General features: G+C 39.3%; 1 protein-coding gene and 1 pseudogene across 1 annotated transcript in view; one reads left to right on the top strand and one right to left on the bottom strand.

Annotated features, from left to right (window-relative positions):
- The window catches only part of LOC102949347, a 247,426-nt gene that overhangs the window by 214,722 nt on the left and 5,521 nt on the right, over window positions 1-27,183 (bottom strand). Inside the window, exons 2-4 of the mRNA XM_042987577.1 lie at window positions 26,677-26,743; window positions 26,202-26,378; window positions 6,355-6,441 (exon numbers count right to left, since the gene is read on the bottom strand). Coding sequence (XP_042843511.1) covers window positions 6,355-6,441; window positions 26,202-26,378; window positions 26,677-26,743 — 331 coding nt within the window. The remainder of the gene's footprint in view (window positions 1-6,354; window positions 6,442-26,201; window positions 26,379-26,676; window positions 26,744-27,183) is intronic.
- LOC122238465 lies at window positions 1,750-5,072 on the top strand (annotated as a pseudogene).

Here is a 27,183-nt window from a genome sequence, read left to right as displayed (position 1 = left end):
TAAACTGTGGTTGCACTTTTACAGTAGTAGTTTTAATCCAGCCCAAGTATTCTTACTACTTATCTCTCTCTTTGCACTCCATGGGTGAGCCAATACTGAAGATGGTCATTAATTCTGGAACTCACACCTGAAACTCTACCACCAAGTGGTCTAGAAGAGCCTTGAGGGGTCTTCACTGAGCCAGTTAGAAGCTCCTGAAAATTCCAGGTCTCCCCTTTCTATCCATGCTTATGATCTTTTGAACATTAGTGTTGGGGAAAAAATCCAGTGTAGCCTATACTCATAGGCTTAGGTTGCTGGAGTCAGATAGAATGGTTGAAAGGGCAACCTAAAAAGGTCTTTAAAGTTAGTAGCTTCTGCTCATTGAATCCTGCAGATGGCTTTCCCAAGTAGCAGTTGACCTGCAAGCGTTCTTTTCCTGACAAGGGCCAGCACAAACCTCCTACCACCCCAACACTTTGGGAAAATGGAGAGGGGCCATTTCTGGAAGCCATTTTGCAAATTTTGCATCAGGGAAGCATGAACTTGCATTCCAGCATTGCCTGGATCTTTATAACTCTTAGTGGAACAGTTACAAAACTTACAAAGCTGATATATGGCTCATAAAAGAATCTTATTTGGAAGTTAACAATGAGCAATAGCAAAGGCATAGATGGGGAAATACCTACAGATGTAATAAAAGCTTCAATATAAGGACTTGGTGGTCCTGATACATCGATGGGGGTCACAGACAAGAATAAATGAACATACATTTGGATGTTAAAACGAATGGATAGCCAAAAGGTAAATGGGATCAATACAGAGATAACATCTTTAGAGAGAGGCGAACCTACTTCCAGATCCCAACTCTGCCACTTACTCGCTCTGTAACCTGAGGCAGATTCTTAGAGTCCCTGAACTCGAATCTCCTTGCCCCAAAGATGAAGTGGTTGTGAGGGTTAAGAAGATAACACACGTAAAGCACCTCGCTTCATTCCTGGCATAGAGTAGGTACCCAGCAAAGGGCAGCCACCCCCCCCCCCAACTTGTTTGTTAACCATTTAGCAAGTGTATGAAGTGCATACTTTTTCAATAGTTTAGATTCTGTGATTCTGAATTAGTGTTTGTGTTTTCACTATGAAGTAATGAATTCTAGACCACTTTTGGGGTGTTGTATGAGAGAAACCTGAATAAGAGACCCCTAACCAATAATTGTTATAGAGGTTCTGGTTTCTTTCCTTACCAGGCAGACCCGGTAGGGAAACCCCCTCAATGATGCCCCAATAAAACCCTGGAAAGTCAAACGGGTTACATAAGACAGAAACTGAAAACAAGAGAATGTCCCCTTCAAACTCAAATTCAACAATTTGGATGAATCTGCTTATTTTCCCCTCCAGAAATATTCCCAAAGGGAAAGGTAGAGAAAGCCAACAGCACAAATGTAACTCCCGAGGGGAAAGAGAACAGAGAGAGCCAAAGATGGGGGTCCCCTCCATGCTTGCCAGATCTCTGTGATCTGAAGAAAAATACTAAATCTTTCTAAGCTTGTTTCTTCATCTTAAAAGTGGAAATAATAACAACTACTTTGGGTGATTTTGCATTGGTGGGTCAGAGCTACTATACCCACCTGAAGACATCCCTTGAGCACTCAGTAAGTCATAATAACCAATGTTTACAGAAGACTTGCCAGGTTTTGGATATTATGCTTAGCACTTCACGTTTGTTTAGTCATTTATACACGAACTCAACAAATATTCCTCAAGTCGACTCATGTTCTATGCCATCTGCTGCGGTAAGATTTAAAAATTCATCAGCATGGGGCACCTGGGTGGCTCAGTCAGTTAAGTGTCCGACTCTTGGTTTCAGCTCAGGTCACGATCTCACAGTTTCGTGAGTTCAAGCCCCTTGTCTAGCTCTGTGCTGGCAGGGCAGAGCTTGCTTGGGATTCTCTGTCTCCCTCTCTCTCTGCGCCTCCCCTCACGCTGACTCTGTCTCTCTCAAAATAAAAAAAAATAAACTTAAAAAAGTTCATCAGTGAACAAGGTAAGCAATATCTCTGCCCTCTGTGTTCAGAATATGGGGAGAAATACATATCACGGATAACCTCACTAATAAAGAGATTAGTGATCATTCCGTATGAGTGTGATAAAGAAGGTATACAGGGAAACATCACCTTGGTTAGTCAAGGGAGTTGAAAATTGACATTTAAGCCAAAACTTCGGGAAGAGAGTCCAATGGCCAGTAAGGAGGCTGCCCCAGCACCTGTGAGTGTCTGGTGTCCAGAAAGAGCTCCATGAATATAAGGAACAAGAAGAAGTCCCACGTGGCCAGAGCACAGTGAGCACGTGGCAGGAACCTGAGATGAAGAAGGACAGTATATTGGTCTTTACCTTGAAAGCAATAGGCAACAATAAGAGAGCATCAATGAGGGGGTGGCAAGACGCTGTGTGGACAACAGATTAAAGGAGAGAAGGCACGGATGTGGACAAAAGCAGTCCAAAATATTCCAGATAGGAGCTGGTGTTCACTCGAGACTGGGTAGGAACAGCAGAGATGCTGAGAGGCAACAAAGAACGAGATCTCATGTATCTTATGAGCCAAACATTACGCTGGAGTCTAAGGACCTTTAAGGTTTAGTGGAAAAGAAAGCTGCTAAAGAAATAAGTATAGCAATAAATATGTAAATAATAACTAGGATGCATGTCAAAGGAAAAAAAAAGAGTGATGAGAGAAAGAGAAGCATAATTAAAGTCTGGTGATCAGGGAAAACACATTTTGTGTGTCAAATCCATGGGCCTCAACACTCTGTAAGGTATTATTATGAATTAGTTATTATTAAATAAATTCAACATGTGATGGTTAACTTGATGTGTCAACTGGGGTAAGCTGTGGGGCCCAGTGGTTTGGTCAAACGTCAGTCTTGATACTGCTGTGACGGTATTTCTTAGATGTGATTGACATTTACGTTGGTACACTTTGAGTAAAGCGAATTACTCTACATAATGTGGGTGGGCCTCATCTGATCAGTTGAAGACATACGGGAAAATGCAGGTTTCCCAAAGAAGTCATTCTCCTCAACACGGCAAGATAGAAACTATGCCTCCATTCCAGTCTGTTGCCCTGATGAATTCAGTCTCAAGACTGCATATCAATGTTTGCCTGAATTTCACATCAACTTTTACCTGAATCTCCATCCTACCAGCCTGCCCTACTGCCCTGCAGATCGACTTGCCAGCCCCCACAGTCACATGAACCAATTTCGGAAAATAAAAATAAATCTCCCTTTCTTTTTGTCACTCTTTGTCTCTATCTCTCCCTCTGTATGTGTGTGTGTATGTGTGTGTGTGTGTGTGTGTGTGTATGCACACACACATATATATATACATAAAATATATGTATTATATACATGTATATTATTATTATGTAATACATACAAACAAAAAGAAAGCCTATTTATTGGTTCTGTGCTCTGTTTCTTTGGAGACCCCTGACACGTAAGCTAATATTACCTACATCAAATCATATACACAATTGTAAAATAATAAAACGCTATGTAGCTTTGGAGTGGACGGTATATAGAAGCACTGAGATCTGAAGTCCATATTAAGTAAAGTGTATTTACCAAGAGCCAAGAACCAATTGTCCATTGTTTCTACAATCTTTGTTACATAAAAATTAACATACTATCCTGCCAGGACTTATTGCTAAAAAGAGAAAATGGTGGTGGTGTTGGTAGATTGTTGACACTGAAAAAGAGTCATAAATTCTACGAAACATTGAACGTTGTCTAACATATGTCCCTTTATATTTAAATTCCAGGAAGCACAAAGTAAGATAAGTGCTTGAGTATAGGTATAATACCGTCCTCTATTTCTCATACATTTACTTCTCCCTTTTTTGGTGCCCCCAAATCCCTCTTTCATCTATATTTGAACTCTGCTTTCACCACATACATTTACATTTCTATTATACGTTGCCTCAAACTGTTTTGGAAGTAAGTAGAGAACAAATTATAAATAGCTTTGCCACACCTACTGCAAGAATCAAGACGATTCTCAGCAATGAGACTGACAACCTTCCAGAAAATGTTGACATCACTCTGAAGGGAAGCACTGTTCTCGTGAAGGGCCCCGGAGGAATCCTGTGAAGGGACTTAAATCAGGTCAATACAGAGCTCAGTCTCTTTGGAAAGAAAAGGAAGAGGTTCTGACTTGACAAATGGTGGGAAACAGAAAAGAACTGGCAGGGCACCTGGGTGGCTCAGTCGGTTGGGCGTCCAACTTCGGCTCAGGTCATGATCTCACAGTTCGTGGGTTCGAGCCCCGTGTAGAGCTCTGTGCTGACAGCTCAGAGCTTGGAGCCTGTTTTGGATTCCGTGTTTCCCTCTCTCTCTGCTCCTTTCCTGCTCACACTCTGTCTCTCTCTCTCTCTCAAAAATAAAATAAATATTTTTTAAAAATTTTTAAAAAAGAAAAAACTGGCTACTGTTTGCAGCATCCGTAGTCACATACAGACCACGGTCAAGGGCGTTACACTGGGCTTCCGTTACAAGATCAGGTCTATGGATGCTCACTTCCCCATCAACATTGCTATTCAGGAGAATGGTTCTCCTGTTGGAATCCGGAATTTCTTGGGTGAGAAATACATCTGCTGGGTTTCGATGAGGCCCGACATTGTTTGTTCAATCTCTCAAGCCCAGAAAGATGAGTGAATTCTTGAGGCAAACGACATTGAACTTGGATTGAACTCAGTTGCTTTGACTAGGTAAGCTACAACAGTTAAAAACAAGGATGTCAGGGGCGCCTGGGTGGCTCAGTCGGTTAAGCATCCGACTTCAGCTCGGGTCACGATCTCGCAGTCTGTGAGTTCGAGCCCCGCGTCAGGCTCTGGGCTGATGGCTCAGAGCCTGGAGCCTGCTTCCGATTCTGTGTCTCCCTCTCTCTCTGCCCCTCCCCCGTTCATGCTCTGTCTCTCTCTGTCTCAAAAATAAATAAACATTAAAAAAAAATTAAAAAAAAAAAAAAAACAAGGATGTCAGAAAATTTGGGAATGTTATCTATGTTTCTGAGAAAGGAACAGTTCACCAGGGCTGATGAGTAAGATCTAAGTCGTCCAGCTACAGAAACAGCAAGATGCCGGTGATTTTTTCAGACGTATCTGTGATATTTTCAAGATGCGATAAAAGCTGTATTGACTCGGGGGGAAAAAAGCAAATGATAAACAAATGAATATGAGAACAAAGCTGAACCAGGGTGAAGATAGTTGGCAAACTGGATGTAAAGATGGCCACCTGCTTGAAAATGTAGGACCCAGAGGGAAGTACAGGCATTGGACAATCACTGCGGACTAAGGGAGAGTGACCCACGATATTTTATTCCATTACACTTACTTGTCCATGGGTAGAGCCATTCATATCTTATCGAACATCTTATTAAGTCCACTTTCGTCCTGACATTACAAAAATCCCCCCAATGCAACTATATATTGTGATCTCCGAGGAATTAAAACAGACTTCAAGAAGAATACAACCAATAAGTCCTCTCCAGAATTCACTGGGATTACCTTTCATCCCCCAAGTGTATTGGGCAAATAAAAGGCTGGGATTTTTTTTTTCAGTTTTCAGTTCACCTTGCTTTGGGCTACTGCTAAAAACTATCCTGAGAGTAAGTCCTCGCCTTCTCTTGTACATGTCTCTTTTGATGATACCTGTGGATCCTGTATCGTCTAAAATTAGACATAGTTACTGAAAACTGTCTTTTCGAAAAATGTTTGCACTGTGTTTGATCCCTTTTATCAGAGGATTTACCCCTCTCTTTCACTAAAAAGTGCAGATTCTGTGACTGGCGCCCAACGGTGAAATACGGTCTTTGTTATTTTACAACTGCAACCAGACTCAAGGTTACAGAAGAAGAAATAAGAAGTCATATCACTGCACCTTGTGGTTCAAAACTTAAGTGGTGGTTCCATGCGTTCCAATGAAAGGAATTCAGTAGTCACTAGGCACGGAAGCTCCATATGCTAGATGAATTTTGCGCTGCATCCAAGAATGCTCATTTTAAGCTCAAGGAGCAGAGGTGGCATTTGGAAAGGAATGATGCGCCTCATATACATAACACAGGCCTTATAATGACACCAAACTGCTTAAGGCCCCGTGTCAAATGAAAGCAAATTCTTGCTGCTTCTATCTGACCAGCTGGCTGTCCTTGATCAAAAATTACCTTCGCTGCCCATCACGTTGTTAGTGGTTAAAACTTACCATTTAAATTGTAAGCTGCAAAATCTAAACGGAACTGCATGTGTGATCTTTGTCACCTCATTTTCATGAATGGAAAAGAATATTCTGACACAAAAATTACATACTTAATTCTAGCTCACCCTCTCTGCTGACCTCCATCCCACACTGCCTTGGGTTTATTTCCTCATCCATCAGTGGGTCAAAGTAATTTCTGCTGTATTCATTTCCTGTGGAAAGTACACGAAGTAAGGGTCAGTGATTATTAGAAGCACATGAACCAAAATGTTAATTTTGAAATCGACACCAGCACAGAAGGGCCATTTTAGCTACTTTATAAGCTTAATTTTTGTACAAGTCCTTCCAGGCCTCCTTTTTTGTAATTATCATCTTGCAAAAGGTCAGAAAAGGTAATTCAAGAAACAAGTTCATGCTATCTTTCGGTTGCTAAAAAATTAATGAGAAAATTATCAAATGTAGACTTTAGAATAATAATATAAAAAACTGAAGCAAAATTATGTTTAGGATAGACTCAAAAAATGGACATTGTTGGATTACAGTGATGTTTCAAGTTCACCGATCGTTGTGTTTGCCTGCTTGTATATCATTCCCAAAGTAAACTGTGTTGTTGTTTCCAGAATTCTGTCATCGACTTACTAGTACCTTCATTATGAGAAACTGTAGAAAATTTCCATGTTGACAGTTGAATAAAAAGAGAGAGAGAGAGAGAAAATAGAGAGAGAGAGAGAGGAGGAAGGAAGGAAGGAAGGAAGGAAGGAAGGAAAAGAAGGAAGGAAGGAGGAAAAGAAGGAAGGAATGAAAGAAGGGAAGGAAGGAAGGAAGGAAGGAAGGAAGGAAGGAGGAAGGGAAGGAAGGAAGGAAAGGAGGAAGGAAGGAGGAAAGGAGGGAAGAAAGGAATGGAAGGAAGGAAGGAAGGGAGGAAGGAAGGAGGAAAGGAGGGAAGGGAGGGAAGGAAGGAAGGAAGGAAGGAAGGAAGGAAGGAAGGAAGGAAGAGGGAGAGAGACAGAGAAAAAAGAAAGTGAGAGATGGTATTGCTTATAGGTCTTTTTTGTTCTGTCAAGTTAAGTTACATGAAGGGAAGGTACCAATGATGCAGTCAGAAATTTGGTCAAAACACATGAATGCTCTCAACAAACTAACCAAAAACTCTCACTTTATGTTTCCCACTTACCTTTGTCCTTATCTCGATAATCAACCTGCAGCATCGAATATGACTTTGTAAGAGAGAAAAGGGCCTGTTATCAATTTTCCAAATCTAGTTTCATACTTCCTGCAGACTGAAATGTACATGTCCGTTGCTAGTAATTTGAACTCAGTAAAATATAACCTACTCTGACGATAATTCAAGTTGCCTCCAACACTGTCCAAGAAATAAAGCATCGTAGTCTGAAAACAATAGTACTTTTGAAAGTATTGTTCACAGGAAAGGGTTAACATATACTAGGCACACGGTGATACTCCACAGTATATTTGATTTAGGATCAAAAATAATCCAACCAGCGTTTCCTTTTCCAAGACTAAATGGAATTTTGATATGAACCGAGGTTTAATTTATATTTCTGGACTGGCACATTTTTGCTGTCAGTCTCTGTTCCATCAACGTAGTAAGTACAAGAACTGAAAATCTGCTTTTCCTTGAGGTCTCAATAAAGGAAAAAAATAAATAAATGAGTTTCATTTTTGTTACTTTATCTGTCAACAACCACTAGGCTGGTATGAATCTTGGCAGTATGTAATCAAAGTCTTGTGTACTGCAATAACACAGCCGTTCTCCCTCATTCACTGTGATTGTTTTTGGTTTTTTTCCCCCTCTACTACAAAGCACTGTGGTACCCTAAGCTCAGTCTTCAATATGCTCGCAAAATAACTCGCCTATATGAAAGCGCAAGGGGTGGTCTATTTCTTACTATTAACGGAAGCGACAGCCGTCAACAATCGGTGCCCAGATCCTGCAATCTCCCCCCAACAAGTACAAAACTCAATTCTTTGTCTCCTGAAACGACTTAGTAAATAACACCGAGAGAATCAAGACCTTGGAGAAAGAAACAGAGGGAAGTCATTTTTAACCAGAAGTCTGGAGAAGTTGATTTGCTTTGTAACCAAATGTATTAGCCAAATTTATTTGGTTCGTAACCATTTTTCAATCCCTGCTGTCAGTGGAGAAATGAGGGTCCCGCCCAGCTGTGCAAGGGGGCCTGCCCCCTGGGATTGCTGGGAGACTCCAGCCGCCCCCCCTCGAGTGTCCCCTCAAGGCTGGGTGCTTCCGCAAGCCCCTGGGAGGTGGGCCCCTCAAAGGTCCACGTATGGTTTTGACATCTATGCAAATCGTTCCTCCCACATTCATTCTGGGCAGAGGCACACATGTAAGTTATAAATGCCATGCCTGGAGTGATTTATGTTGTGCTCTGCATTCTGGGAGAGGACAGGTAAACGCTAATAAGGAATCTTTACAAAGTAAGACAGGCAATCCGCGGGTTCCCTTTTAGCATCCCCAAAGTTTAGCTTATCTTATCTTTCTTATCTTATGTTATCTTGTTATATTAATTTTATGGAATTCATATAGTTTATATAATTCATATCTTTATATAATTTCTATATCATTATGTAGTTCATATAATTTATGTAATTCGTATATTTTTGTATATTTCATAACTTCATATATTTTTATATAATTCATATACCTTCATATAATCCACATATTTTATGTAACTCATATATTTTTTGTATTTCATATATTTTATATAATTCACATATTTTTTCTTATATTTTATATAATTCATATATTTTATGAATATATATTTCATGTATTTTATATATTTTATAGAATTCATTATTTCTATTTCATATATTTATATAATTCATTTTTTATGTAATTCATATATCTTAATTCATATGTCTTTATAAAATTCATGTATGTTGTATAATTCATATATTTTTACAATTTGTGTATTTTCCACTATATTTTACATCATGTTGTACATTGTGTTACATATACAATATAATATATAACATATATTATACTTGATATATAATATTATGCTTGTTTATTGTCTGTCTCCCTTACTAAAAAAAAAAAATCAAAACCTAAAAAACATGTTTTCAGACTAACCTAAAATAAAATTGTTCCATGGGGACAATGACATTATCTCTTTGTTTACTGCAGCCCCCTCGGGGTCTAGAAGTGTGCCTGGCACACAGAGGTACTCATAACATCTGAATTCATTTGTTAAATCAACCCTTCTCGGAAACCTACTGCAAAGTCTTCCCTGTCTGAGATGATTTGTCTTGAGTAACTGAACAACTTTTTTCCCACTCTTTATTCGTCTCTTCCTTTCTATTCCCCACCCCCTCTATCTTTTCCTCCAAGATCCCTCTTCCCTTTGCTCTTTAACTAAGTGCTCTCTAGGAACAAAATATTATGTTTGTGGATTTTAACAAGGAACAAACAAAGCACCATGGCCTCTGCCTTCAGAGCACAATGAGCTCAGAGAACAAGGAAGGGAAACTATGCAATCTGGTAAGATTTAATACTGTGGTAAAGGAGTTCTGTTCTAGCACATAGCAGGAACATCTAACCCATAATACTGGGGACTTAGAGAAGACTCCCGGAGAAACTGCTACCTGACGTTAAGTTTCAAAATGTGATCAGGAATTAGCCAAATCTAAAACTACCGGGGAAAGGAATTTTTCATGGAAGGGGAAGCATGGGCAAAGGCAAAAAGATGCAAAGAGCGTAAAGACATGAGAAGCATGTTTCGTTAGCAGATGCTGTTCGATTTTGCTCAGTCCCCTGAAGTTACAATATCGTAAAGTAAGTAATGGCGTCCAGACTTCCTCACTAGTCCCAGAATGGAGTTTAACTCATGTTTTTGTTCAAATGATTATTATGTTTTTGCACTTTCTGCTGGTATGATGTTTCCTATCTATTCATTCGACCAGTATTTATTGAGTGCTTTTTATGTGAATATGTCAGTAAAGTAAAATGCTCAAATATCCTTCCCCTCCCAGAGCTTACATTCTGGGAGTGGAAGAATCAAGGCAAACAAATATGTATATTTTATAAGTTTTGTGGGGGGTTTTTTTGGTGGTGATAAGTGTCGTGGGAAAAAATGAGAGCCAGATAAGGATGATGACGCAACTCAAGGACAAGTAAGGGTCACGTGTTTTGCATATGCCTTTGTTTCACACTAAGAATTACACTCAAGATCAAATCACTATATTCTCAAGACTATAGAGATAGTGAAGCCATACTGCAATACTTATAACCTATTATTTATAATGTCTTATGATTTTGCCAAGTTCTTGCTATACAATAAATCAGCCTATGAGTCAGATAAGAACCTACACTTAAATGGCAGAACAATTCCTCCTCTTTACGGTTATGTCTTGCCCTGATAAACCACTAACCTGAATACAGTAGGCTAAATCCAGTAGTCTAAGACAGTAAGGCACAGCAAACCTATGATACATTCGGAAACAACAGACTTCCTCCTAACACTACTAGCTCCTTTGCTCAAGTTTCATTGGATAGTGTGAGGCTATAATAAAGTGGGATGGCTTTTGAATAGGGTGTAAATTACCAGAAGGTAGGTTGCTAATAAGATAAATTTCTGAAAGTGCCCTAGTCATTCAGAATATGCATTTGGATATATCTAAAATCATCTCACAGGAAAATTAATAGACCCACTGAGAAATTCAAAGTAGGGCATCTAGCAACATACATACAACAGATTCTAATTTCGCTGGCATTTAACTGTTTGTTATATTCAGATGAATAATCTGACAGCCCCACGTGTAAATATATATCTTACAGGATGCATTGAAGCAATTGGATGTGATACATAAATTAATAAAGCAGGACACTGGTCTTACAGGTACTCTTGGTACTCTGTTGTTGTTTCCAACTTCCTAGAATTAGCCATTCAATGTTTAGAATCAGCCTCAGTTGATTCATTTCTTGTGCTATTTTTTTTACTGAACTGGGGGTGGAGAACACATGTACTTGCCTCTGCCCTTCCACACATATCAGGTTTTCCTATCATTTAACTCAGAGCAGCACAGAATGTAATCAGGGCTTTTACTTAAATTACAGTGTACATGAACTTTGGTCAGGAAATACTCCAGTGTGCACCCATGCAGTTCCTTGGGGGCTGTAAGAGCGAGAACGAAATTGCCCACCAGAGGAAGGTTAGCGTGAATCATGGCAGTGTCTTGGCTCAACGAGGCAATCACTTCCTTTCAAATCAGCTCCATTAGCTCCCGAGGAAGAAAATCTGAAGGCATCTATCTGTTCCTTGGGAGGTTTTTATCGACTCCATTCTTGTCCTTTTCCTGTGAATCCACCTGTTTCAGCTCAGCCTTTTATCACCAACCATCATGTTTTCTGTGATATACTGTCAGTGAAATAAAAATAGGAGAACTGCATGCAAACTAAATCACTAACTAAACGGTTTACATTCTATGATGCTAGCCATGCACCAAAATTTTACAAACTAGGATATTCTCCCGAACACTATTCCTTTTAAAGGCATGAAGGCTATGTAAGTATAATGAAACTGAATTGCTATGCACTTTATGAATACATTTGGGAAACCTTCCTATTTTCCCCTCTTTGAAAATCCAGTATGAAGAACTCAGGTTTAAATGTCCACAATGCCAGTTTACATATACATATGTGGAAATCAGGGGCTGTAATAGAATATAGAAAGTGAAAACTATGTCAAACTTATACATGCCTTACCATACTAAATCAATCCAAATACTGTTTTATAAGGTTGATTTACAAACATTTTATATATATATACATATATATGTGTGTGTGTATGTATATACACACACACATATATATTATGTTTGTAATATATATAATATAAATAATGAATATAAGTAAATATATAACATCTAATATTGTAATATATAAATACAATATTATAATATATATTATGTATATAATGAATAATATAATAAAATATAAAATATATGTGTGTATATATATATATATTTTTTTAAATAGGGTTCATGCCCAGCACAGAGCCCAACGTGGGGCTGAGATCAATGCCTGGGCTGAGATCAATGCCTGAGTTGAGATCAAGAGTCAGATGCTTGGGGCGCCTGGGTGGCTCAGTCCGTTGAGTGTCCGACTTCGGCTCAGGTCATGATCTCGCGGTTCGTTATTTCAAGCCCCCCATCGGGCCCTGTGCTGACAGCTCAGAGCCTGGAGCCTGCTTTGGATTCTGTGTCTCCCCCTCTCGCTCCCTGCTCGCACTCTGTCTCTCTCTCTCTCTCTCTGAAGAATAAACTTAAAAAAAATTTAAAATATAAAAAAGAGTCAGATACTTAATCAACAGTCACACAGGCACCCCAAACATATTTTACATTTAACTTAAAGGCAACTAAAGATACAAGAATACATCTTACTGTGATAAAGCATAGTATTATGCTAAATATTTAAACAGAACAACACAACCCAAATAAACATCCAAAAATAAAAGTTAATGACAAGAACTCAAAGTACGATTTAGATGTTCACTATCAATACTATTATTCAGCACTCTCTTAGAAATCTTGACCAAAGCAGTTAGAACAATAGATGAGCTCAAACTATTGAAAATCATTATATCTTATGCAAATATTATTTGAAGATGATATGCTTCCCTACCATGAAAACATAAGAGATGTAACAAAAAAACTTTTAGAACAAAGGAGATATTATTGACACAATAGCTTGAAAATAACCAGGTAATCGTTAAGAATCATTAACTTTTCTAAATACCAACAATAGGCACTTAGAAGACAAAATGAGAATAGAAAAGCAACACCCAGGGGCACCTGGGTGGCTCAGTGGGTTAAGCATCCAACTTCAGCTCAGGTCATGACCTCATGGTTTGTGGGTTCGAGCCCCACATCGAGCTCTGTGCTGATAGCACCGAGCCTGGAGCGTGCTTCAGATTCTGGGTCTCCCTTTCTCTCTGCCCCTCCCCCCCACACACTTTGTCTCTTTGTCACTCTCAACGAATAAACATTAAAACAAAAATTTTTTTAAGAAAAGGAACACCCAGAAAAGCTCCAGAGCGCTCTCAAAAATTAAATTATTTATATTAGATTTTGCATAGGAGTCCGTTGGTCGTCATCAAGAGTATTCGTCTTACTCAGAAATTCAAACTGAAAGGCATGAATTTCTTTAACAGCCGGGTTAAAAACAGCAAATGGATAATAGTTCTTTTTTCATCTTTACAGAAAAGCTAGCCTGTGCCAATTACTTGACCACTAACCCTGTATTCCAGAACGGGTGCCCTGTTGGGCAAATTCGCCTTCTCAACTGCTTATTCTTACTTCCTTTCCACATCTTGTGGGTATTTGAGATATCAGTGATTTGAAAATCTAAATAGGGTAACAGTAGAAGTTTGCTAACAAGTACTAATTAATTGAGCCATATTCTTTCTTCCCCGAAGGCCCTCCCTCGTGGTAGATTATGAGGCATCTTAACTTTCAAACCACCATAGTGCCGTTGAGTGCATAATTCCTGCAAGGCATTATCCCAAAGCACCTCGAGGCATTAATGCATCCTGTGCTCCCCTGGACCTCAAATCCGCAGCGGTAGAGTGTGTCCCTAAGTAGCTAGCTCCTAAACTGGAAGATCTTTCCATTACTTAAGTAATGGCGATAATTCAAAGGTGAAGTATAAATATACTATTTTTTTTTACACATGTTTCAAAGTCCTTCCAAAAATATCAAGGTGGATTTCCTTTTTTTTTTTTTTCCTAGCTTGAAGCCTGGCAGCATGATTCTACATGTAAATAAATTGATGTATATAGCGTGCAATATTGCCTTTCAAATTAGGACCTACCTGAAATTAAACATCAATCACCCTCTAATCTTTTTTTCTTTTTTAAGAGAGAGAGATAGGGAGAGAGAAAGTGAGCAGGGGAGAGGGGAGGGGGGCAGAGGCAGAGAAAGAATGCCAGGCAGGCTTGCATTGTCAGTGCAGAGCCTAACACGAAGCTCGTTCCCACGACCCAGGGATCATGACCTGTGCCGAAATCAAGAGTGGGACGCTCAACTCACTGAGCCACCCAAGAGCCCCACCCTAACCTTTTTTATTGCGCCATCATTCATTTAATAATACGTCTTCCTCATGGATCTAAGGTTACTTGTATTTATGCACTATGTTTAAGACTTCATTTAGGTAGTAATGTTTTCTTAATTTTTTTTGATGTTTATTTATTTTTGAGAGAGAGACAGACAGAGTGTGAGCAGGCAAGAAGTAGAGAGAGAGGGAGACACAGAATCTAAAGCAGGCTCCAGGCTGTCAGCACAGAGCCCCATGCAGGGCTCGAGCTCACAAACTCTGAGATCATAACCTAAGCTGAAGTCGGAACCTTAATGACTGAGCCACCCAGTCTGCCCAGGTAGTAATGTTTTCATCACAGTGCAGCACATTTCAATATGGAAGCAATCAATACCATGGATTATTAGATTTAGTTTAAATAATCTTAATTAATAATCCTTTCTCTGAAAACTCTGGAAATTTATAGACAAGTACACTTTATCTCCTAAAGCAAAGGGTTCAGGACTTCCCCTGGGTTTTTTTTTAAATAAGGTTTTTGGTCAATTTGCTGTTAAATTCTCTCTAATAGAAAACAAAAGTGATCTGAAAGAAACTAAATGGAGTTATTTGGAGATGAAGGACTTATTTATATTTAAGAGCATAAAATACTAAGGTCACAAACAACTTTTCTAACAAAATTGTTCTTAAAATGGAAATGCAACCATTGACTCTAGTCAACATCATGGCTTGCAAAGTTTGAATGTATATGAAACTGCATTGGTATGGTGTAACTTCTTATTCTGATAGGAAGTTGTGTCTTTTAAAATTTCACCATCTATTTCAGAGGATGTGGGTAAACAATCCAGTAACACGTCCAGCTGCTAAGACGATGATCGCATCGCTAATGTGGCAGAAAACATTGTTCTGTCACATTTTGTTCTGTCCTTTTACTGTGCAGCTGTTTATATTAGGAAAAGACTTGGACTTCTGCAATACCAGCTTTGTGATTTCCGGTCTAGCATTTCCACAATTCTAAGATTCTTAACCATCCTTTCCACCCTCGTATACATTCTTATGTTCACATTTTTATGTTAAAGCTGTATAAATTTCACTGGCGTATAAATAGATCCAGTGGTTGAAATGTGTGAGCCCATTTTTCATCCATGAACCAGAGTAGCAACGCAACATCTCTCAATGTTAAAATCATTCTTAAAAGAATTCTTACTCCAACCAACGATGTACGAACGATTTTATAAAATATTATCTTACGAACACAGTTATCCATTAGGGGGTTTTGCTAACATCAACTTGAAGACAACACAGAAAATAATTGTGCTGAATGGTTGGTAAAAAGTGTTACCAATGGTTTCAATTTTAGCATTAACAGAAACAGGAAAAGATAACACAAATAGACGGTCTCCTAATTTCCTGGGCAAATCTGTCTGATTAACTGTAAGCAGGCAGTTCTTTCTGAGAGGACAATAAATGAAACTTTTCTTATTCTATTGAAATTCTCAAAACTCAAATATCTGATTAAAATGCTCTTTCCCAAACTGAATGTTGTTCTAGAACTCTTACTCCATTAAAAAAAAAAAAAAAAAGGAAAGTAAACTTAAATTGATGTGTGTTGATTTGTATAAACTGACTAAATATTTTATCTTTCATGTATCTCCATAAAATATTTCTTCATTTCAGAAAGAAAGATACATTCCTGAGTGTTTATTTTTAGCCTTTGAGGTCAATTAAGGAGATTCAACTCACTTAGGAGCCAAATGGGGTCTACAGACACAAATCCAGGTCAGTTCAATAAACCTAAAGCAAATGATTTGCCTGTCTATTTCCTTCATCTTAATAACAGTTGAAATGTCTTAAAGCAAAAACAATATATATTTTTTAATGTTCTATAAATTTAGGGGTGCCTGGGTAGCTCAGTCGGTTGAGCATCCGTCTTCAGCTCAGGTCGTGATCTCACAGTTTGTGAGTTCGAGCCCCGAGTCGGACTCTGTGCTGACAGCTTGGAGCCTGGAACCTGCTTCGGATTCTGTGTCTCCCTCTCTCTCTACCCCAACCCCACTCACACTCTGTCTCTCTCTCTCTCAAAAATAAATAAACATTTAAAAAATTTAAATGTTCTATAAATTTCATATAACACTTGTTTCCCATCTTAAGGGGAAAATAGCCACAAGTGAGAGTGATGTAAACAGTTTTATACAACATGACTTCTAAAATAACCTAGGCTATGTGCACTATGGGGAGAAACAATTCTCATCACATATTTGCTCAGACCATTTGAATTATGCACTTTACATGTGCACTACAAGTTATTTTTATTACAAATTTTTGTGCATGTGTAACTTTAATGGCTACACCAATCTGAAATTAGATTTAGAGTCACATTTATAACCATAATCCATGATTTCTTTGGCTCAGGCACAACTATTATGGATCTCCTACCCTTATTTCAAATTACCCCTCATCTCTGCTGGAAGGATCTAAGGCCTTAGATCATATATGCCCAAACTAATTTCCCTTAGTGTCTTTAGAACATTTGCCATTTTCGGGGCGCCTGGGTGGCTCGGTCGGTTAAGCGTCCGACTTCAGCTCAGGTCATGATCTCACGGTCCGTGAGTTCGAGCCCCGCGTCGGGCTCTGTGCTGACAGCTCAGAGCCCGGAGCCTGTTTCAGATTCTGTGTCTCCCTCTCTCTCTGCTCCTCCCCTGTTCATGCTCTGTCTCTCTCTGTCTCAAAAATAAATAAACGTTAAAAAAAAATTTTTTTTAAAACGAACATTTGCCATTTTCTTTCTCTACCACTCCACCTTCTGCTTTGCTGCTGCCTATGTAAAGGTTTTTCTACCAACAGAGGAGTTTTTCAAACCATTCTTATCATGGAATCAATGGTGGCGCCTCCATTCTATGAAGCCACAGGAAAACCACTTGTTGTCAATTCCAGAGCTGCCGTTGGGGCCACCTCCAGTGACCACTGTTGCCTCCAATGCTAATATTTGCTGGTACCCATTCTAGGCTATGGTACATTCTCTCCAACATCTTCTCTTGTTCTGATCAGACCTTAGACTCGTGCCTCCATCCATCCATGTGCCATTGGCAATGTCAAGTGAAGGGATATACATAGTCTTTGCCCACAAGGTACTCCTCCACATTACACAAGTTAGCAGGTAGAACCATTGTGGTTCTTCAACAACTGACAGAGATCTCAGTTCTTATTCCAAGACCCTCTCCCAAAAAACCAGGAAGAAATGCCTGGGGATTAGATCATGAGACAAGATGATTGGCAAACACTACTGTAATCAAAATTTCCACACCCCACTCACAGCAATGGACAGACCATCTAATCCAAAAATCAACAAGGAAACAATGGCTTTGAATGACACATTGGACCAGATGGACTTAACAGATATATTCAGAACATTTCATCCTAAAGCAGCAGAATATGTATTCTTCCCCAGTGCACATGGAACGTTCTCCATAATAGACCATATACTGGGACACAAATCATCCTTAAGTAAGTACAAAAAGATCAAGATCATACTGTGTATATTTTCAGACCACAATGCTATGAAACTTGAAATCAACCGCAAGAAAGAATTTGGAAAGGTAACAAATACATGGAAACTGAAGAACATCCTACTAAAGAATGAAGGAGCTAACCAAGCTGTTAAAGAAGAAATTAAAAAGTATATGGAAGTCAATGAAAATGATAGCACCACAACCCAAAACCTCTGGGACACAGCAAAGGCAATCATAAGAGGAAAGTATCTAGCAATCCAGGCCTTCCTAAAGAAGGAAGAAATATCTCAGATACACAACCTAACCTTACGCCTTAAGGAGCTGGGAAAAGAACAGCAAATAAAACCCCAAACCAGCAGAAGACAGGAAATAAAGATTAAAGCAGAAATTAATGCTATCGAAACCACAAAAACAGTAGAACAGATCAATGAACCCAGCCAGAAGCTGGTTCTTTGAAAGAATTAACAAAATCGATAAACCACTAGCCAGTTTGATCAAGAAGAAAAAGGAAAGGACCCAAAGAAGTAAAATCAAGAATGAAAGAGGAAACATCACAACCAACACAACAGAAATAAAAACAATAATAAGAGAATATTATGAGCAATTATATGCCAACAAAATGGGCAGTCTGGAAGAAATGGACAAATTCATAGAAACATATTCACTACCAAAACTGAAAAAGGAAGAAGTAGAAAATTTGAACAGACCCATAACCAGTAAGGAAATCGAATTAGTAATCAAAAATCTGCCAAAAAACAAGAGTCCAGGGCCAGATGGATTTCCAGGGGAATTCTACCAAACATTTAAGGAAGAGTTGAAACTGTTCCAAAAAATAGAAATGGAAGGAAAACTTCCAAGCTCTTTCTATGAAGCCAGCATTACCCTGATTCCAAAACCAGACAGAGACCCCACTAAAAAGGAAAACTATAGACCAATTTCCCTGATGAACATGGATGCAAAAATCCTCAACAAGATATTAGCCAACCGGATCCAACAATACATTAAAAATTATTCACCACAACCAAGTGGGGTTTATACCTGGGATGCAGGGCTAGTTCAATATCTGCAAAACAGTTAACGTGATTCATCACATCAATAAAAGAAAGGACAAGAACCATCTGATCCTCTCAATAGATGCAGAGAAAACATTTGACAAAATACAGCATCCTTTCTTGATAAAAACCCTCAAGAAAGTAGGGATAGAAGGATCATACCTCGAGATGATAAAAGCCATATACAAGCGACCCAACGCTAAGACAGGGATTTCCACTCTCACCACTGTTATTCAACATAGTATTGGAAGTCTTAGCCTCTGCAATCAGACAACACAAAGAAATAAAAGACATCCAAATCAGCCAGGAGAAGGTCAAACTTTCACTCTTCGCAGATGACATGATACTCTGTATGGAAAACCCAAAAGATTCCACCAAAAAACTGCTAGAACTGATTCATGAATTCAGCAAAGTTGCAGGATATAAAATCAATGCACAGAAATTGGTTGCATTCCTGTACACCAACAATGAAGTGACAGAAAGAGAAATCAAGGAATCGATCCCATTTACAGTTGCACCAAAAACCACAAAACACCTAGGAATAAATCTAACCAAAGAGGTGAAAAATCTATACACCGAAAACTATAGAAAGCTGGTGAAATAAATTGAAGAAGACACAAAGAAATGGAAAAAGATTCCATGTTCCTGGATAGAAAGAACAAATATTGTTAAAATGTTGATACTACCCAAAGCAATCTACATATTCAACACAATCCCTATCAAAGTAACACCAGCATTCTTCACAGAGCTAGAACAAATAATCCTAAAATTTGTATGGAACCAGAAAAGACCCCAAATAGCCAAAGCAATCTTGAAAAAGAAAACCAAAGCAGGAGGCGTCACAATCCCAGACTTATACTACAAAGCTGTAACCATCAAGACATTATGGTACTGGCAGAAGAACAGACACTCAGATCAATGGTGTAGAATAGAGAACCCAGAAATGGACCCACAAACGTATGGGCAACTAACCTTTGACAAAGCAGGAAAGGATATCCAATGGAATAAGGACAGTCTCTTCAGCAAGTGGTGCTGGGAAAACTGGACAGCGACATGCAGAAGAATGAACCTGGACCAGTTTCTTATACCATACACAAAAATAAACTCAAAGTAGATGAAAGACCTCAATGTAAGACAGGAAGCCATCAAAATCCTCGAGGAGAAAGCAGGCAAAAACCTCTTGGATCTTGCCCGCAGCAGTTTCTTACTCAACACGTCTCTGGAGGCAAGGGAAACAAAAGCAAAAATGAACTACTGGGACCTCATCAAAATAAAAATCTTCTGCACAGCGAAGGAAACAATCAGCAAAACTAAAAGGCAACTGACAGAATGGGAGAAGATATTTGCAAATGACATATCAGATAAAGAGTTGGTATCCAAAATGTACAAAGAACTTATCAAACTCAACACCCAAAAAACAAATAATCCAGTGAAGAAATGGGCAAAAGACATGAATAGACACTTCTCCAAAGAAGACATCCAGATGGCCAACTGACACATGAAAAAATGCTCAACATCACTCATCATCAGGGAAACACAAATCAAAACCACAATGAGACAGTTGCCGGAATGGCAACATTAACAACTCAGGCAACAACAGATGTTGGCGAGGGTGCAGAGAAAGAGAATCTCTTTTGCATCGTTGGTGGGAATGCAAGCTGGTGCAGCCACTCTGGAAAACAGTATGGAGGTTCCTCAAAAAACTAAAAATAGAACTACCCTAGGACCCAGCAATTGCACTACTAGGCATTTATCCAAGGGATACAGGTGTGCTGTTTTGAAGGGACACATGCACCCCCATGTTTATAGCAGCACTATCAACAATAGCCAAAGTATGGAAAGAACCCGAATATCCATAGATGGATGAATGGATAAAGAAGATGTGGTTTATATATACAATGGAGTATTACTCAGCAATCAAAAAGAATGAAATCTTGCCATTTGCAACTACGTGGATAGAACTGGAGGGTATTATGCTAAGTGAAATTAGTCAGTCAGAGAAAGACAAAAATCATATGATTTACTCATATGAGGACTTTAAGAGACAAAACAGATGAACATAAGGGAAGGGAAACAAAAATATAAAAACAGGGAGGGGGACAACAGAAGAGACTCATAAATATGGAGAACAAACTGAGGATTGCTGGAGGGGTTGTGGGAAGGGGGATGGGCTAAATGGGGAAGGGGCATTAAGGAATCTACTGAAATCATTGCTTCACTATATACTAACTAATTTGGACGTAAATTTTAAAAAATAAAAGATAAAGTCAAATAAAAAAAAAAAAAATTTCCCTTCCTCTCTGGTCCTGAGCTGTTGGCATGACATCAAGCTTGTGTGCCTGACTGTCTCTTACTTGGAATTAACCCTTTCCTAGGAGTCATCTTACTTTTTTCTTAAATGGAAATGCAATAAATGAGCTGGCCAAATGGCAGCTAAGAAAAGCTTAGCAACGTTTGAATTTAATATGGAATTTCATTGATAGAGTATAACTCTTTAATCTGATGGCTAGAAAGTATTTTTTAAATTTCCACCCAATATTTAAAGGAAACTAGGTTTTTAAAAAATGGCATTTCTGTCCAACTGCTAAGATATTGACCAAATCACTGACCTATCAGAAAACCTAAACTTCTGTATCAGTTTTGTCACTAAAAGCTATGTTCATTTTGGGCTCCTTTAAACCACAAATCCTCAGACATGCACTGAGTCCTAGACTGAACATACTTGAATCAGCTAAACTGGGATTCTACACACACACACACACACACACACACACACACACACACACTGAGTGGTTCTCTGCCACTCTCACTCTTCAATGACTATTTAGGGGGGTGGTCAAGGGGCAGAGAGGGAGAGAGATAAAGAATCCCAAGCAGGCTCCACAATGTCAGCACAGAGCCCAATGTGGGGCTCGATCCCACTACCTGAGATCATGACCTGAGTTGAAATCAAGGGTTGGACACTAAACCAACTGGGCCACCCAGGTGCCCCCTTTGCAAGTACTATAATTCTGAATTTCCACGGGCTCATCATCATCAGATCAGTGCATAGCTGGCAATGAGCAGAGAGGATGAGCTGGGATTGGAAAAGCAGTCCACACACACAAAGCACAAGTTCTGGGCATGATGGAACAGAGGACATGTGACCAAAAAAAATCCCATAATTCTTACTAATGCTTTTTTGTTAAGCATCTAAAAGGTGGAAATATACTGATATTTACTTATGGGATGATAATTTATGCTCATTGTAATAATACCGTGGGGGAAATATCTAATTACCTTCTTGCCTAAGTAATCACATGGGTAGATCATGTAAAATTTTCTTTTTTTAATATTAACAAGAAACACTGTGTTCTATAATATCTCAAGTTTCTAAAATCACATATTTCTTCTTCCTTCACCGACCGTAAAATTGTACATTTCATTCGCAATTGAATCTTTTTTTGGAGGGTCTCTCAAAGGCAGGCAAACAGGGTGGGTTTGAATAGAGATGTAGCAAATAATTTGTTTCTTTCTTTTTTTAATTTTTAAAATTATTGATTTATTTATTTATTTTTGAGAGAGCCAGAGACAGCATGAGCAGGCGAGGGGCAGAGAGAAAGGAGAAAGAGAATCCCAAGCAGGCTCCCTGCTGTCAGAGCAGAGCCTGACACAGAGCTTGAACTCATGAAACTGTGAGATCATGATCTGAGCCAAAACTCAGAGTCAGACGCTTACCAGACTGAGCACCCTGCAAATAATTTTTTTTCTAAATGTTGACCATGTTCCAGAAGACAGATGGTATAACCCTTACCTATGTAATGTCTGGCTGATTGTGTCAGGATGATAATAAATCATTTCTGGATTTTCCATCTAAAATTTCTTCTTTTTGTTCCTTCCACTCTGCTCTCTCTACCTTTGAGTCACAAAATTTCCTCTCTCCTTCCATCTTCCAGAACCAGGCCAACTAACTGTCACTCATGACAATTACTACCTTCTATCTCCCAGATATGGAAAGAGGCCCATAGTGGCAGGTCTCAACCCACGCTGTCCATCAAAATGCTTTGTAGAAAACTTGGAATGTAGACCTACCCAACAACCATCCTGAAGGTTATGACTGCCAAAGAGTCTCTCACTTCTAGATAATTCTCATATATAGCCAGGGTTGATAAACACTAACAGAGGAACATAAATTCCATTTTTAGGCATATGTAAAAGTGATAAAGCAATATATGTTTACCTAAGCAATTATACTCTTCTCGTGGAAACTCCTACATACAAAACCAGCATCAAGGAAGTTGGCCTTTGGTATAGGCCTTCTTTAAAATCATGGAGAAGCTACTATTTCCTGGCACGCAGAACTCACTCAGCCTATGTCCGGGAATACCCTTTGTGTTCAGACTTCTTTAATATCATAGAACTGATATTAGAAACAACAAGTACAATTGAGACCATGTTGGGAATATTATATTGTGGGTCAATATTGGTTAAGCGGCATTTGGGGTGTTGGGATGTTACAGCTCTCTAAGAGTTCTTGAAAATCTACCATGCAGATTTGCACAGCTAAACTTCCAGAAGTAGTTAGCTACAATCACATTGCTTAGTACGAGACACCAGCCACATACACCTATGGAGTACTTGAAATAAGGCTAGCCCACGTTGGATTTGTTGTCAATGTAAAACACACACAGATTTCAAAGACTTCATACCCCCCCAAAAAGTGAAGTATCTTTAAATGTTTATATTGATTATAACTTGAAATAATAATATTTGTAGATATTTGTAGCTACTGTTTTAAATAAAATGTATTATTAAAAGTAGTTCACTAGTTTCTTTTCATTAATGTGAACTATTAGAAAATGTAAGGTTATGTGTGTGGCTCGCATTATATTTCTACTTTATAACACTTACCCATAATTACTTCTGCCCCAACACTTATCACAAATGTCATCCTTTTCATAGACCTCATCCTATCCTCTCTCACCAACACTTACTGTACCATAAATGTAATTATTCTCCATGACTGGCTTTATTCAGCTTCTAACAGCCAAGCCATCAAGTTGGTACTCCACCTCTGAATATTCATCAAAAAACTTAAAATTCAAGGTTTCCACGTAGGCTTCTAGTCTTCTGGGATCACGGAGAATAAGAATTCCTACTGAAAAAACCTGAACACCTCTGTTGAATATAAATTTGTAAAACAAAACAAAACAAAACAAAAGCCTGCTCCAGCCTTCATTTGTGCTAAGGGACACACCTCTCTCTTGCGGTGAAACACCCTAACTCCATAAGAAAGACTAATTTCCCACCACAGGAACCAAAGACCTAAAAAAAAATCTTTGCGCTGAAGGTACCAGAAGTTTTCCTTCAGAGTCCAGGGTTGAACAAGAAGAAGCCAGACGAATACCATGGGTCCCTAAGTCTCCTTCATGCTGCTGAACATCTGTCGCTCTGCCAGAATTTTCTTTGCCAGCTTGGGAGGTCGCTGATCTTGAATGTCTGACCCAGCTCTAGAGTCTCCCTTCTGAATATGTCAGCAACCTCTCAAGATGTTGTCTTGATCTTCCTGCACAATGCCCTGTGGCATGTCCCATAAAAAAAAGAGAGGGAAGGTATATGGCAGTGGGGTGAGATGTGGAGATCACGGAGTCAAACAAGACTTGGCTTAAATCCCTTATTCCACCATTTATTCTCTTTCTTACTTCAGTCAAGTTAAAACCTAGATTTCCTCGTCTATAAAATGAGGAGAGTAATAAAATACACTGGATGTAGACTCTACCGGTTGGATACAATATACATTCACGAACCCCCCAATTGCAGCTGGAAACTTGACTCCCAGGTAACAACATTTTCCGGTCTCTGTGACTAGACTTGTCAGGTGACCGGTTTCCAGCAAGAGGGTTATAAACAGAAACAATACATGTAATTCTGGGTCTGTGACCTTCAGCTTCCTTCCCAGAGCTTGGAACATGGAGCTGATATCAAATCATGTTGGATCATGCAGATGGGAACAAGCTTAAGGAATCCAAAGCAATGAAACAGAAGGTACTAGAGCCAGTCTAAGCCTCTGTTATTGAGGCTTCTATTGCATTAACTGATATGTATCCTAATATGCCCAAGGAAGTACAAAATGAGAGAAGAGAGTGCACAGAAAATGCTTAGCATAGTGACTAACTGATACTAAGCACTTGCAAACAGAGGCTTTTATTTTCATAAGCGATAGCCCTACATCTAGCCACTTTTTACAGACTTCCAGAGAAATGCACACAGACACATGCAAGGAGAATAAGCCAAGCCAAATTCACTGATTAGAACACGCATGATACGACGTAGAATGCAGAAATCTAGAGGCCGGTAGAATTTCCCCCGAGCCTTAGGAATCAAAATTGGTACAATAAATGCTCTGTATACCGTGCTAACCCATGGGGATCTGGATTGCCTGCTCTGTACAGGTGGAAATCACGATGAGGCTGCTAAGTGGGACCAGCAGAGAAACACATCTGTGCCAGCTCATGCTTCATTACTTCAGACAGCTCCCTTTCAAAAAGCTATCTGGTCATTCAATTCTGATGTCTTTTGTCCTGTTCGATGGATGAAGACGAGAGCAAAGACAGCAAGTTTTAATGACTTCCTTCTCGATAGGTACAGAATAAACAATCTTTCCCTCTTGGCAGCAAAGAGGCCCAAGCTTAGAAGAAGAGCTGTCTCTCTCTCTCTCTCTCTAGGAGTCCGCCATCTTGTATCAGCCCGATGCTAAGTATGTACGCATTCCCCTTGCTTGGGCAGAATCTTTTAAATAGTTAACTATTGGAAATAGCCCTATGCCAGAAAACGGAGGAAACTGTGGGTGAATGTGGATTCCTGCAGATAAATCCTAACTACTAAGGCATGCTTTCTGCATTTAGCAGATGTTAAGTGAAGCTCCTAGCACAGATGTCTCAACCTATAGAGAAACCGTCCTTTTCCAAAGGAAGGGGCCATTGAGGTCTTAAGGCCCCAGAGTGAGAGGCCCGCATCGTTTACGAACACACTGGCACAATGGCATCCTATAAATGGGAGTGTCAGCATTTCATCCCCTATCTGCCCCAGAGTGTGATGTCCTGAGATTGAACCCGTTCCATCTCAGCACCCCGAGACAGGACTGGATTCACTGCTCAGCAACCTTCACATATGAGATTATGGCCTGCATACCAATGGCAAAACAGATCCTACGTGTGCCCTCCGCGTGGCATCCAGAGCCTCTCAGGAAGCCTGTGCAGACACGCTGGGATGGAATGCCTGATGCCGGCTCCAGGATGCCCAGGTTGGATCAGAAGCACGGCAACTGTCAGCGAGTATGAAGATAATCAGGACTGAAGTCACACCTTTTGGTTCAGCAGAGGCCAGCAGCCTGAATTTTTGTTGGTGAGCTGCAAGGGTACGATCCAGCGTGTCACGTCTAATAACTTTCCTGTCTGAAGTTTGATGTGCTAAGAGATCCGGACTGCTCACATTAAAAGCTGGGTTCCCAATGCCTTCCGTAGCCTCTCTATCTTCTTTAACTAGAGCAAAACAAGGAGGTCAGAAGATCATTCTAAAGCAAAATGTATTCCAATGACAAGCAGAAAATTCCTCCCAGTAATTCTTGTGCGGAAAGACTCAAGTGTATCATCCTCAAATGTCACCAAAACAGAATTAGGTTAAAATTAACTCTTAAAAAAAAAAAGAATAAATGATTAAAATAATTACAAATTGCACCCTGACAAGCAAGAGCAAAATTTCGCCCACAGCCATTTGTCTGTAATTAGTTAATTAATCCTTACACAAATTATGAGCAATAACTCATCAAGCAAGGCTCACCCATCAGAAATTCAGCCGACTTGGATTTCTTCTGCTTAGTTTGCTTCAGAGCCTTCTGCCGAAACTTCTGGAGGGAAATTGTTAAATGAATAAATTAGCTAAAGAATGAAGATCATCATTTATGATCCACAACTAACACAGGATTTTAAATATGGGATGGCATTGAAATGTCATTTAATTTACATCTCTCCTAAAGGGGTCAAACACTAATTGAACAACAGAAGTGGAAGAATTAAATAAAAGAGGATAAGAAAAGTTAATACAAATGCCAAATGAAGGTCACGTTCAAATACTTTGTTTTTATCATTTTTAATTAATGCAAAGGGCCCTCAACAAATTAAGGACACTAGCCAATTTGCACAGAGAAGCTTGCACTGCAGGATTGACAGGAATTCGGACAGTGCTATGATGCCATTTCATTTCGGCGAGATAGAATGATCTTGTAGAAAACGTGCTCAGCGTTGGTGCTTGTTTGTGTCCATATTTGTTTTAAACCGCTAAGTTCCA

Source organism: Panthera tigris, chromosome B2 (assembly GCF_018350195.1).
Source record: "Panthera tigris isolate Pti1 chromosome B2, P.tigris_Pti1_mat1.1, whole genome shotgun sequence".
Classification (NCBI taxonomy): Eukaryota; Metazoa; Chordata; class Mammalia; order Carnivora; family Felidae; genus Panthera; species Panthera tigris.
The sequence above is the reverse complement of the archived record's forward strand: the minus strand, read 5'-3'. Positions and strand labels throughout refer to the sequence as shown.